Consider the following 14,796-nt stretch of genomic DNA (forward strand, 5'->3'; position numbering starts at 1 on the left):
TGGATTGAAAAATAGTTGTTGTTTACTCACATTCTTTACTACTTAGGGACCTATTTCGTGCTCTTCAGGTTCAAGTTTGGGTTGAGTCTGAACTATTTGAGTCTCAGTGTGGGTTGTATAAGGTCCTGCTGTTGCAAAAAGTGCAGTGTCTACTTTGAATTTAAATGAGAGTCTGATAGCATCTTGAGTCCAAAGGCAAGTCACTTCTACGGGCTCTATCAAGGTGAAATTACACCAACAGTCTGATTCACTTAGGCTATCACAAACTTCCTGGTGTTTGTATACACCAGGAGAGGTGGAGACACTAATTACATCTGGTCTCTCATAAGCCGTCCTATTGGCCACTCGGTACTCTTCTTTGATTTCTTCTCCTCTGATCCCTTGAAGTGTCCACAGTTCCTGTTCGTGCCATTCTTGTTCCTCATATACCTGATTCCCGTGGATTACTACAGTGGATAGGTTTAAATCTTCTATCTCAGAAAGCTCTCCCATAGATCCAGTATACTGATTAAAAGACTGGGACCAAGGCCATTCAACATTGCTTTGGATAGAGGTACTCTCTAGTTCTAAAACTTCACTTATAATTACATACAAAACAATTCTGTAAATCAAAGTATGAACTGACTCTGCAGGGTTTCACCCTGCATTCCCTTTTTTTGTTTTTGAAGAACTCGCTTCAGAGTACCGTGAGCGCATTCTACAATAGCTTGACCAGTCGGAGAATGAGGGATACCAAACTTGGGTGACACACCCCACAACTGCAGGAACTGCTGCACCTTTTGCAATGCGTAAGCAGGACCACTGTCGGTTTTCACAGCAGAAGGTATGCCCAGAATGGCAAAGGCCTGCCTCCAGTGGGCGAGGACATCACGGGCCTTCTCCCCAGTGTGAGCCAAAGCCCACATCGCAAAGGAGAACGTGTCCACAGTGACATGCACATACTTGAGCCAGCCAAACTCGGCAATCTAGGTGACATCGGTCTGCCAAAGCTCCAAGGCCCTAAGGCCTCTGGGGTTTACCCCTGCCGGCAAAGGCGAAGCAAGTGCATGGCAGTCATCACATGACTCAACAATGTCACGAGCCTCAGTTGGTGTCAGCTGAAACTGCTTCTGCAGGGTTTGTGCGTTTTGGTGGAAAAACCCATGCGATTCCTTGGCCTGCGCAAGTGTATCAGGCTGAGATGCTACCCACGCTAGGTTAGCCAACTTGTCAGCCCTCGTGTTACCTTCCACTATAAAGCCTGGCAAATTGGTGTGACTCCTCACATGCAGAACATAGAATGGATGAACCCGGGCCTGAATGGCACAACATAAGGTCTTCAGCAAATGAAACAAGGCAGGATTACTGTCCTCCTTCAAAACCGAATGACCCAACTGCTGTGCGATATCAGCCACATAGGTGGAATCCGTGACCAAGTTGAAAGGTTCCTGGGAAAATTTCTCAAATGCTATGACAGCAGCCCTCAGTTCAACCAATTGGGCTGACCCATCCTCATGGCCTTCCAGAATCTGCCACACAGTTCCGTCCCTCCAGGTAACAATGGCCTTTCCTGTTTTCCCTGAACGGTCAGTGAAGACGGTGGGTCCTTGCACGGGTTTCTGGCCATTCTTGGGCTGCAAAGAGATTTCTGTGAATTTTGCCATATGCAGTAGCCTATGGCTGGGCAGATGATAAGTAATCTGCCCTGAAAAATTTTCCAGAGCACTCTGCAGGGACACACTGTTTGCAAAGCTCCAGTCAAAATCCTCCCGTTGCACCAGGAGTATGATCTTTGCAGGATCCGCACCCATCAATTGCAAACGCCGTTGCCGGCATTTGATTATCAAGCAAGCAATCAGCTCAAACAATGCAGTTGCCATCTTCTGCGGCTGATGGGGCAGGAAAACCCATTCCAGAACGTGCAAGGAATCAGACCATTTGTCACTCCATTGGCCAATGATGCCCGTGGGATGCGAATCTGGAGTGGTGATGAACACAGTGATATCAACGGAGGGATCAATGCGATAAACTTGGCAAGCCGAAACAGCTCGCTGAACCACCTCCAATGCCTTATGCGCCTCAGGGGTGAGTGTGCAAGGTGACTTTAGATCAGAGTCTCATTTCAACAAACCATACAGAGGAGACAGCTGTGCGTCGGTTAGTCCCAAGTACGGACGTAACCAAGTGATGACACCTACCAATTTCTGAGCATCATTCAGTGTCTTCACAGAATGCACAAATTGCACCTCCTGGTGACGGATCGTGCGTTCCAGAATTTTGACCCCCAAGTACTTCCAAGGTGGTTGTTGTTGAACCTTTTCTGGAGCCACCTGCAGTCCATGAGCATGCAAAGCATCGAGCAACCGAGGCTGAATCCTCAGCAGCTCATCCCGGGTGGACGTGGCCACCAAAATGTCGTCCATATAATGATACAGACAGGCATCAGGAAACTGCTTGCGAACTCCAGACAAGGCACGGGCCACATACCACTGGCATACGGCAGGGGAATTGCGCATGCCCTGAGGCAATGTCCTCCATTGATATCTCTGTGCGGGCTCAGCCTCGTTAATCACTGGCACCGAGAAGGCAAACTTCGGTCTGTCATCGGGATGCAAAGGAATTGTAAAGAAACACTCCTTCAGATCCACAATGAGGACTGGCCAGTCTGCAGGAAGCATGGTAGGCGATGGCATGCCCGCCTGCAACGTTCCCATGCTTTCCATCATGGCATTGACCTTTCAGAGGTCTTGCAACAACCTCCATTTCCCAGATTTCTTTTTGATACAGAAGACAGGAGTGTTCCGGGGACTGGTAGAAGGCTCCAGATGACCCTGGTCCAACTGCTCCTGCACCAGATTCCGAAGGGCGTCCAATTTATCTTGAGGGAGGGGCCACTGCTTCTCCCAGACAGGTTTGTCCACCAGCCACCATACAGGAGGCATAGGACACTCTGCGCCCTTAACTGCAGTGGCCCCCATCAAAAATCCCTCCTGATGCGCACCCCCCAGACAGACAGAACATCCCTCCCCCAGAGGTTGGCAGGAGTAGAAGTAACATGAGGCCTGTCCCTCTGGGTTTGTGACCAGCACAGGCCGCTGGCTCACGTAGCATTGCACCGTCCCTCCCAGGCCTGCGACAGACATCCCCACCGGATCCAAGGGCCACTCTGGGGGCCAGGTGGCAAGGGAGAGAACTGTGACATCAGCACCGCTGTCGAGAAGCCCGCGGAGGTGGATTTCCGACGGCATTGCTCCAGGAACAGACAGGGTACACAGCATCTCGGGACAGTCCTTGGTCAGGACAGCAGTCCAGTGAACTTGAGGTGGCCCAGTGGATCCAAAGCCACCAGCTCCACACGACTGGTCAGTTGTCCTGTGAACAGAGGACTTAAAAGGCACAAGTTGAGCAAGTCGCGTTCCTTTCAGGATTGTGACAGGGGGAGTGGGTGTGGAGGTCATGGCACAAATCTGCCCTGTAAAATCTGCATCAATGAGCCCCAGGTGCACAATGATGCCCTGAAGGGTGGTACTAGACCTCCCCATAAGGAGAGCACTCATGCCCTCACCCAAGGGACCAAAGGCATGCAGGGGAACCTTGCGTATCTCAGAAGATACTAAGACAACTGTTGCTGCGGTGCAGACATCCACATCTGCTGCTCCGCGGGTGCTGGCTGCAAGCCGGCAAAGGAGACCTCCATCGGCTCTGGGGTCTGGAGAGAAGCTTGTGTCTGGGCACGCCCCTCCTGCGTGCTCCGCTTGTTGTTTCCCGAGCCCGGTAAAGCCTGGCCATTAACATGAACAGTCACCTTGCAAACATTGGACATGTGATTCGGCCTACCACACTGACCGCACAAGAACATGGGGAATTTGACCTTCTGCGCTTTCTTTCCCCGCTTCTTGCCAGCCTGCGCAGTCCCCTGCTGTGGCCGCTTGCCCTGCAGTGCCGCCCAAACTGGCTGCACAGCGGCAGCCACAGCAGCCAACTTCCGACCCGGGGAGATGATGTCCGCACAGGCCTCTGCCATCTCGGAGATAGTAGGAACACCAGGCAGAGCCACTATGACCTTCCTACAAGCAGCATTGCAATTACAGCTGACAAGGTTTGCAATCGTAACACTCCTTGCCAGAGGATCAGGCACCTGCCTCTCCACGGACGCAATCAGCCTTGCTGCAAATGCCATGGAAGGCTCATCATCCCCCTGGACAATGGTCGAAAACGGCTGCTTCGGAGCAGCTGTTTCCAGGGTCTGAACAAACGCTGCCATGCCCGCCATGTGGCACTGGTCAAGCACAAGGGGATCGAATCCAATCTGCCCCTGAACATTGTCATAAAGCCCTGTTCCCATCAGCATGTCAGCGACAACCCCACACCTGGGGTCCTGCGGCCCCAGTGCAGCATTCTGCACCACCGCTTGGGCTGCCAAACGAGCCCACTTGATCTCAAAAACACCAAATTGCACAGGGTCAAAAAGAGAATGTGCCACACAATCGAGATGGTGAGGTGTCAGCATGTCCTTAGCAATCCTCCAGAGTCTGCATAACCTCAGCAGACCCCAAACCATGCTGAGCAATTGCTTCATGGAGTTCTTTCTCCAGCTTATATGAAAGGGGTTCATGGGTGTTATGAGCAACGCCCCTGAGCACAGGGCAAGCCTGGGGACCCCCGGCAAAGCCACCACACCTGCTGTGTCCCGATCCTTGGGACCCACGGGGGCAAGAGAGGACGAGTGACTGGGAGCCAGGTCAACACCACTCGTCGTTGCACCCCCTGCAGCACCGGCAGAGCCAAAGGAATTGGCTCCGCGACCCTGCAGATGCCGCGAGGAGACAGGCTCATTCATCTCGTCGGCCTTGGTTTTGGTCTCTTGCCAGAAACGCTCGGGGTGCCTCGGACGCACGGTCACCCGGCACGCAGGAAGCGTCCAATGATTTGACGAGAAAGCGCCATGGCCCCAGGCACCCACCGGCCTCCCACCGGCCGTGTCAGCAGTTGCGCTAAAGGTAAACACCTCAGCACCCTGCCGCGCTGCAGCTCCGGAAGGGGGCGCCTCAGTGGACGCAGGTGCTGGCACGGCCTGCAAATCTGGCGCGGGCCGGAACGAGACCGGCGTGGGGCCCCCGACACAGGGGAGGAGCAGGATGCCGAGAGAGACGCAGCCCACGGAGCCACATCACTGCAGGGCGGCACAAGGGAGCCCGGCAAGCCCCCTATGAGAGCCCGCCCCAAGCCGCAAGATTCCACAGCGGGCACCGCCCCCACCGAGCAGAGAGGGGCGGGCTGCCCGCCCACTGGAGCGGGCCGGATGGAACACCGACTGACGCCCCGCCCCCGGCTGCTTTCACCGACTGCGCATGCCTAACAGGCTGCGCAGGCCCAGAGACGGGCAGAGTCGCCCCCCCCCGCTGAGGAGCCCGACTTGGGGGCAGGCGAGCCCGCCCCCGCTGCACTCAGGGGGAACGTGACGGACACACCGCAGTTCGGACACAGAGTCGTCACTGGATCACACTCAAGCCGAGGCAGAGGCTGACCCTCAAAGGCCGGGAAGGCACAAAGAGAGGGCAACCCGTCCCCTGCCCCGCCATCCGGGCGGGGCGAGGACGGCCTGCCGAATCCACAGAGCCCCCAGAAACCCATGGGGCTCCGCTCCCTGGACACGGGACCCGCTGGCTGCAAGCCCAATCCACCCTGGGGGAACAATCACCACCCCCCAGCACACCGTCCTGGGGCGGGGAGGGGGACACCACATCGGACAGAAACTCAAACTCCCCCTCATCCACATCTGAGACAGAAGGGCTTCCCTGGGAACTCCGAGGGCTACAAGAACCAGACCCCTGCCAAACCTCCTCACATCTTTTCCACTGCACCAGCAGCGATGCCACATCTACCGTGCAGTCATCAAACAGGGCCTCCATGAGGCGGACCCCCATGAGAGACCACTCCTCCCTGGAGAATGCCTTCGTAGGGACCGAAAAGAACCCTCGCTCTTGGGCCCACAGAAACAATCTCTCAAAATCACTCCAGGAAACAGGAATCTGTTTCCACTCCAGGACCCCCCTCCAGAGATCCAAAACAAGGGACTCGTCCTTGAAAGCCACAGAGGTTGCCATCACCCCAAGAACAGCAGGCAAAGCACCAAAGAGGGGGACAGAGACCTCACCAAAATCCGCAGTCCGTGTCTCAGCCTAGGCTGTAATACACTCGGCGGTCACCAGATGTCACTATAGGACACGAAAGAACACAAGCACACACCGCTGTTCTCAAGGTGAAGGAAAAAAGGAAAGTTTATTTTCTGACTCCAATATTTATAGTTTTACAAAAGTGACAGCGGATTGGAGGGTGACAGTGACACCTCTCCAATGACACTGGTCAAACCAACAGTCCATCAACTCTCTCCTCCTCCATAAAGGAATGCAAAGCAATGAGTTATTTACAGAAAGTGTGTGAGAAAGTTCACTACAAGAATGTCAGCATCAGAAGGCTTAGAAAATCTTAAAAAACCAGGGTGACACTAGGGTAAACTTGCGTGCCTCTTGAATATTCAGCATGACTGCTGCTACAGCTCTGAGGCAACCTGGCCATCCCTTTGCTGTTGCATCTAGTTGCTTAGAGAAGTAAGCAACTGCTCTCCGGTATAGACCCAAGTCCTGAGCCAGTAGTCCCAGGGCAATTCCTTGTCTTCCATGGGAAAATGGAAAGAATGGTTTACTTACATCTGGAAGTCTCAAAGCTGGAGCTGACATGAGGGCACTCTTTAGCTGGTGAAAGGCCCGTGTGGCTTCTTTGTCCACTGGAGATCTCTGTTTCCATTAGCAATAAGAGCATAGAGGGGTCGGACGAGCAGTCTATAATTATAAAGTCACAGCTGGCGCTATATTGCCATGCCTAAGAAAGTTTGGAGTTCCTTTATTGTCTGGGGTTTTGGGGTATGGCATATGCCTTCCCTGCCCTAAAGTCCATTGGCCAGCACTCACTTCGTACCCCAGGTAGATTACTTTCTGTTTCACTGCCTGTGCCTTTTTCTTTGATACTCTGCATCCTTGGAGTCCTAGGAAATTCAAAAGGCTTACCGTCTAGGTCACACATGCTTCTTTTGTCTGAGTGACTACTAGAAGATCATCCATGTGCTGCAACAGCTTCTCTTCTTGTGGAGCTTCTCGGGACTCTGGGTCTTTGCAAGTTGTTCTCTAATCAGAGTGGGGGAATTTTTTAAGTCTTTATGCACATGGACCATGTGAGCTGTGTTTTGCACTGCTTCTAGGGCTTTCTCATTTGAATGCAAAAATTTTCTGGCTGGCTTCATGGATAGGGAGGCAAAAGAAGGCATCTCTCAGGTCCAAAAAAGTAAACCAGGTTAATTCAGGTGTTAAACAAGTTAGTAAAGTATATGGATTTGCTAACACAGGATATAAATTCTTTTTTATCTTATTGACAGCCCTCAATCCAGGACTATCAGTTATTGGACTGATTTCTTCCCTATCTTCTTTTGAGGGGGTACTGCTCAATTCTCACTGGTTGTGTTCCTTAAGCTTGATTACTATGGGGGGGCATTTTTCACCCTCTGTGGTACAGCAGAGGCTCATACCCCCCGAAAATACTTATTTACTTACTCTAATATCTCTTTACTGATGTCTTTCCTAATGTCAATGGCTGTTAGTGTTAAGCCTAACATCTTTATATCATTCGCCTCCAGAGTAACCTTTCTCATTTGAGAATGTTTAGCGAATTGAGAGAATTGTACAAAAGCTTCTAAGTACACATAGTACACGTTACTTTAAAGGTTTGCAAAAGTATGGCTTCTCAGACTGGCTAGTTGTTCCCCACACTACAACATAAACATTCTCCACAGGTACTAAAGCTTTATTTAAAACTGAATATATGGCCCCTGTATCAACTAAAATTCCACCCCTTTCTTTCTTTTGATCTCACTGCCTCTCGCAGAGGGGTTTCTTACCCCCTAGTTCTGGATGAAATTGGACTGCCAGGAGGGGGATGGGTGCGAATGGGTATGCCTTTGGAGCCTGAGTCCTCTTCCCTTTTGGGGAGGTCATCCTTATCCTTCCTCCCTTACCTTAGGAGGAGCCTTTAACAAATCATATGTACTCATTTTGTGAACTGTAATCGCTTTGTGTTTCAGCAAGATAATCTTTGTCTGACTTCATGCATTGCTATCTTATGCTGCATGCTGAACAACATGTTTGATTTGCCTTCTCTTTGCCTTGTTTACCTTTTCAAGGGTCAAGACCAGTGGATCTGAGGGCAATCTGATCCCACAGTCCCTTTGCCATTCTTGGTGATTTTTTAAAACAAAAAACATATCAGCATGCAAAACCTCATCCCATTTACCTTCCCGTCTTAAAAACAGCATTAACTGCAATGAGGTGTTATACATCTTTTTATTTTCTGAGCCGCCCCTACTGGCAGCCTTCTCCCAGGGAGTCCCTCCCAAAAGGGGCTCGTTCAGGAACCTCTTTGCTCTGGTCAGTTCTCATTATCTCCTTCTCCTTATGCTATCTTGTTTCTCCCCAAGCCTCACAGTGTCTTTTCTCAGTTTTTCCTCACACACAGATCTCCAGGTGGCAGATATCAGATGTGATTCTCCCCACACAAGCTTTAAGATCTCAGGTTCTGAATCAGCTTGATCAGGAACCTTTAATTTACACTTAAGACACAGAACAGCAATACCAGCTCCTCTCACAAACTCTGCATTGCACATAAGGTGCCAGCCTCTCAATGCACCAAAAACTCCCAGGAATTGCCTGCAGGCTATCCCATTTATCACTTCAGCGTTTATCACTTAACCTCTATGGCAGGTTGTTCTCAGTCCAAACTTACCATATTACCCACTGAAGTCCCATAAACTCATTCATCTCTTCTATCTAAACTCTGTTTTACAAAATGTCAGTCTTTTCTAGTTTTCTTCTTGCACAATCTAATTAAAGCATTGTTTCCACTGACACTCACTTTACTACCTTGCAAAAGGCTGTGCTTGTTATGGCAAAAACTCTGATATGCTACCAAACACAGACCCCCCCCCCCCATCTCAAATTCACTAGAGCCAGGGCTTGAATTGCTGTGTGGGGGAAATTCTTGGAATTCCTTTAATTCGCTTTTACCACAGTTAAACACAAATCACCATACCATAGTTCTTCTGTGTAAAATGCTACACTTGTTGCAAACAAAATCTTAAAGTCTCCACAAACACCATTATAAAATCTGAGAATCAAATTACCACAATGCGGTGGAAGAAAATCACCACACACACTCACTGGGAAAGGGCATATCTTTTAAAGTGCCCACTTTTCTCAACACAACATAGCATACAATAATTCAGCATTTACCCACATCAGCTTTCTCCTGACACAATCAAAATAACAGCACACAGTAAAATTCCAGAGAGCCTGCCTCAGCTGGCGCCTCAAGCCTCACCCGGCTGCTTCAAACACAGAGAGAACTCACCCCCCCCCCGTGCCATTGGTGAACTCACTTGTTCGCTCTCTCCTTCATACGCCACACACTTGCACGATTACAGACACATTAACATTAACTACACAATGCAATATCCATACAATAATATAGTGTCCAGACACCACACACACACACAGGTTCACTTGACCCACTCCCAGGGGCGCTAGCGGTCCACCCTATCAAACAGTGAACTCCCGTCTCTAGTTCTCGGCGCAGGCCGAGCACTCAGACATCTCTGAGTGACTTACTCAGCTGTCCTATCTTTACTCAGTTGTCCTATCTCTCTTTTCCTCTGGGAGCCTCTAAATACATACCATATCCTCCGCATGCCAGCAGGTCCTTGTCTCTCCATGCAGGAGGCAAGCCGAGATGAGCAGAGCCCCTCCAGGAAAATCCTGGGGCATGCCTTGGAGGTCCGTCTATCCCCTCTGCCTCTGCGGGGGCAGAGAACTCCCATCTGGGGTGCCAAAATGTTTTGCGGAGATATAGCCAAAAACTCCACAACTTTGTGAAAGTTGTAAAGCCAGTATGTTTATTACAGCGCTGGACGCATGTGGGAATCGTTCCCCTAAAATGACATGCGTACTTCTGGGAACTTCAGGCCCCTTTTTCTCCTCCTCTCAAATACATATGCATACAATTTCACAATAGGTTTATACATATTCATTTTTACAAATTTCGTGTGACATTTGCTGCTAGTTCTTCTTTATCAGAAAGAATTCCTGGGTCAGGTTGACTTGCTCTCACAGCAGTCTCTGTCTCTCTTTATCACCTTCTGTCTTCCTGCCCCCCCCCCCCCTTATCTTTGTCCTTCACTGAATCCCTGAGCCTAGGCAGCCTAGGCCTTGCAGTCAGGCTACATAGCTATGTTTCAAACTACAGACTCAACTCAAAGATGTACATTTAACCTAAATCAAAATGGATTTCTACTCTGGAAAATTTTCCACTTTGCCTCATTACGGTAGCTTAGACTGAGGGTAAAGACCATTGGCCCTCACCGGAGAGATGCTCAATGGTAATTGGCAAGCCATTGGTATCTTTCGCTGTGTTTGGTTCAGCATGCAAGCCTGGGAGAGCTTCTTTTAGCAGTTGTTTCCATGCTAATTTCCATAATCTGAATTCTGTAGAGGTCATGAGGCATGAGAAAAGCTGTTTTAAATCATGCGAGACTACTACAGTCCTACTCAGTTCAGAATTTAAAAGGCCACAGAAATATGGACTGTGTGGGCAATACTCCTTGTGTGATTTTCACACCTCTTTAATAAATTGTCATCCAAAAGAGCTCCAATTAGCAGTTGGTGCTGCTTCCCCTTGTGCTGCAGGCTGATACGTAACAGGAGCGAATGACAAATTTGGACCCTGTATTGGTTCTGCAGTTTCCTGCCCTGTATCACTTGAATCGGAAGCATTTGGAACACCAATACAGTTGTGGGGAGAAGCAGTGGGCGTGCCCCCACCGTGGGGGCTCGGGGAAGGGGCAGGGACGCCTGGTGACGTCACATCGGCAGACGCCCCCTGGGAGGAGTAGAGGGGCGGAGCTGAGGGTACAGCAGGTAAGGGGGGGAGGGGAGGTGTCACAAGGAGCAGGAGGGGAGGGGGATGGGGAAGGAATTTTGGGATACTTAGGGGGATCTTGGGAAGAAGACGACCAGGTATGGGAAGGCGCCATGTGGCATCCTCCATCTTGTGGAGCCCCTAGGGACTGGGTGCCATTTTGGGGATCATTGCTCTCCGAAAAGCTAACACGTGCTCTGGGTGTCAGAGCAGGGGACACAGGGGTTTTGGGAAAGGTTCCACGCAGTCTGGCCAGGACCTTGTGGACAAAGGAACTCAGGCATTTTAAAGTGCTCTGGGAGTCGACTTCCCAGGGCATTAGCAGAGTATGCTCTCTTTAAAACACCAAGTTTTGGGGTAAGAGGTTTAGAGCTGCGAGGGGGAGAGCAGGGGTACATTGATTAATATTTGGCTTTTTCTCAAGTTCCCTTTGAGCAAGGCTGTTCGAACCTGTAAACTCCAGAAAAGGAATTTAACTGAAGATATATCCCCAGACTGTCCCAAGGTTATCAATTCATTTCCTACTTTATCCCAAAATTTAATATTGTGGACTTCTTCAGGGGAAATTTATGGGAAGTGTAGAAAAAGCCACCGGATAAACTGTTTCAATTTTCCTTTAGAGAACTTTACATTTCCACTGACTAAAATCGCAACAATATGATAATACACTCCTTTTTGTGCTGTGCTTAACTTTGAGCCCATTTTAGATGTAAAAGGCACAATACAAAGTTCCGCGGACCGAAAACAAAGCCAAATCAACTACCGATTTCTAAAAAAAAACACAGATAAGAAGCGATAGCTGTTATAGGTTAGTTGCGGTGGGGAATTAATCACCGACTAATAAGTCCAAATAAAATGAAATTTATTAATTGATAGAGCAAGCAATAATAGGCAAAGTCAGCGCCCCGGGTGCGCTGGGCGACAGGAGAGTCCCCGCTCTACCACTGCCGCGCATTTCGTGGAGTTCTTATACAGTCCTGCTTCCGGGTTGATGTGTAGTACTCTGTGTATTCTTCTTTTGTGTCTAGGTGGTCATAGTCCACCTCCCGGGGTCTGAAGATGAAGGTTGGTAATTTTCCTTTGTCTGATTCCTGGAATTTTAGGCTCAATCTGCTGAGTTCCTGGAATCCTAGGTTTACTGAGCGGATAAGCTAATACTGTGTTATCAATCATAGCAAGCCCATCACCCATATTAAGAGTTTACTAAGCAGATAAACAAGTGTTTGTGAAACCCATTGTTTTTGGTTTAATCTTCCTTATCCTTTTAAGTCTGGAAATTTACTTAAACAAACAAATTGAGGTGGTGCAACAGTCTTACTGGAATAACTTTGTCGGCTTTGATGAACAAACCTAAAGTTTTAACCCATTACAATAACGAGCAGACGTTAGCCTTTCACAGTGCAAGAGCTTACACTACTTTTAAAATTGCCACGGCAGCAGCATGGAATCGGAACCCGCCCTGCCGCTGCGAGGGAGAGACTAAGCCTCCCCTGCCGGCTCCATGTGGTGAAGCCGAAACTGAGGCCGCCCCGCACCGCGTCTAGAAAGCCGAGAAAGCACCTCCCGTGCACCGCGCTGCAAAAGCCACCCCCCCTCACCGAGAGAAAGCAGCCCTCCCCCTCTCGCACCGAGAGAGAGCAGCCCACCCCCCTCCCCCCCCCGCGCCACGTGTAGAGAGGCCCCCGCACCGAGAGAGCTTCCCCCGGCCGAGAGAGCTAAGCACGCTGCGCTGCCGAGCCGGGGGGAGGGGCAGGGAGAGCTCCCCCGCTCCTCCACCGGCGCCGCGAATTTAGAAAGACAGCAAAGCCACGCCGCAGTGAGTTATGTCTAACAGGGTATCACTCCCGCTCCGCAGGGCTGCGCAGCCTATACTGCAAGAGCAAAAAGGAACAGAACTCACAGCAGAGACTGTTTTTCAAGCTTCTACCCCCTCTAAGGAGCAGAAATACTCACCGAAATCGAAGCTGTTGCTGGCAAGGTCAGGCAGGGTGTCTCTTCACCAGAACAGGACCCCACGGGCAGGAGGGGCTCCCCTATTCTCCCCTGGAAAATTTGCTCGCCAGAAAGGAGCTGCACTTTCCAGAGGTGCTGAGCAGTCCGCAAAACTTCTTGTGGATTCAGTCCCAAAGTCTCTCTGGAGAGCTATGCAGCCATAGCTCTTCCAATGGGTGCTTAGCTGCCTAAAGTCTTTCCGAGGTTCTGAGATGACTTCTTGGGGCTGCAGATTCGATCAGCCGCACGGTTGGGCGCCAAATATTGGAATAAGATTCCAATATTACCGGATGGAACGTGCCTGGGCTCGTCTGGCCCCTGCTGCTTGGACAGAGGTGGCAGCTGTGGTATTTCACCACAGAGATGCCTCTGGCTGGCTGGATGTTGCAGCTAGGCACTTGGAACAAGTCCAGGCTAATAAGAACTCAGTTTTACTTCTGGTGAAAGTCCTTAGGCTAGGTGAAGAGGAAAAGGAGACGGATTCTGCGGAGGGTTTAATCCAGTTTTATTCCAGGGTCACAGATCTCTGAATCTTGGTAACAGCTCCACAGAATAACCGACCGCATGGCCTCAATGTCCTTTTAAGCCCACAGGGAGGGGGGAGGGAAAGGACAGGTGAGCCACCAACCAGGTGGGAGGGGGAGGGTCTCAGGGGACAATGACACATAGACAGGCCAATGACCCCAGGACTGAGAAGCATCTTTTGAACTTCTGCCAATCACATGATGCCCTTGCTGGAATGTAGAGCTTGACGGACAGCACCTAGCAAGGGAGCAAGGGGGAGGGGAAAGGAGAGGTTGGCACACCTGGGGGACTGGGAAGTCTAAAACAGGAAATTGCAACACAATGCAACAATAGTAAATCCTTATCAGAGGATGTGAAACAGCAGAATGGAGACACAAGAAGAAATAAAATATATTGACCTGACACCCAGGATGTCATGCAGATAAGCTGGGGTGAGAAGAAGCCAAACAAAGAATTTCCTAAAACATCAGAAAGGTCAAAAGAAAGTTTGAATAATGTATGAAAAACACATGAATATGCATGTACCCCAGTCAGATGTAAAGGTATAAAGATAACACTATATACTGGTGTGTTCTTTGGCTGTTGGCAGGGAGCACCCCAGCGCTGGAAATATTGTCCTTCTTTATCCTATAATTATTAAACTTTTAAAAGTTCCAAGGAGTGAACTCTGTTTTTCACAAGATCATAAATTAAAACAAGTTAACTTCTGCTTTTATGTCAGACAAGTCTTGGAATCTCACCTAAGGTTAAAAATTCTGCAGCTATACATCTAGCAGTTAATACAAATGGACTGGAGAGACTTGTTTCTGAGACACTGTATTCTTAGTATTGTAAAGAATGTATAAATCCCTCTTATGCTGGAAAAGAAACCTATATAATATTTTGTGCTGTGTAAAATGCTCACAGGTGGAATAGCATATTGGGTTTTTCCCTCCTAGATGATGACAATACAGAAGAAGGCCTTCACATCATTCATTCAGGAAGGCATGAATATGCATTCAGCTTTGAGCTTCCACAGATGTAAGTACTTACATGCAGTACACAGCTTGTGTGAGAGAAGGCTAAGATACATACCTGCTTAAGAAAATTTCTTGTGGGGGGAGGGAAACCTTTTCAGTGGTAGTAGGAGTTGTGCTCAGACATGCAGTAGAGGACAAAATCTCATTAAACTGAAGAGGTTGCTTTTAAACTGGTTAAGAGTTGTTCACAAAACAGAAGCTCATTTTTGCCCACTTGGTACTCTTTCTTTTGACTGAGGTATGTTGGCTCCTTATGGAGGAT

General features: G+C 49.5%; 1 protein-coding gene across 1 annotated transcript in view; it reads left to right on the forward strand.

Moving 5' to 3' along the window:
- LOC128946103 (arrestin domain-containing protein 3-like) overlaps positions 1-14,796 on the forward strand; it is a 46,310-nt gene that overhangs the window by 19,197 nt on the left and 12,317 nt on the right. The window contains exon 2 of the mRNA XM_054290007.1: positions 14,454-14,535. Coding sequence (XP_054145982.1) covers positions 14,454-14,535 — 82 coding nt within the window. The remainder of the gene's footprint in view (positions 1-14,453; positions 14,536-14,796) is intronic.

This window comes from Melozone crissalis, unplaced genomic scaffold, assembly GCF_028551555.1.
Source record: "Melozone crissalis strain CALT ecotype California unplaced genomic scaffold, PUWL_Pcris_2 ptg000074l_1, whole genome shotgun sequence".
In the NCBI taxonomy this organism is placed as follows: domain Eukaryota; kingdom Metazoa; phylum Chordata; class Aves; order Passeriformes; family Passerellidae; genus Melozone; species Melozone crissalis.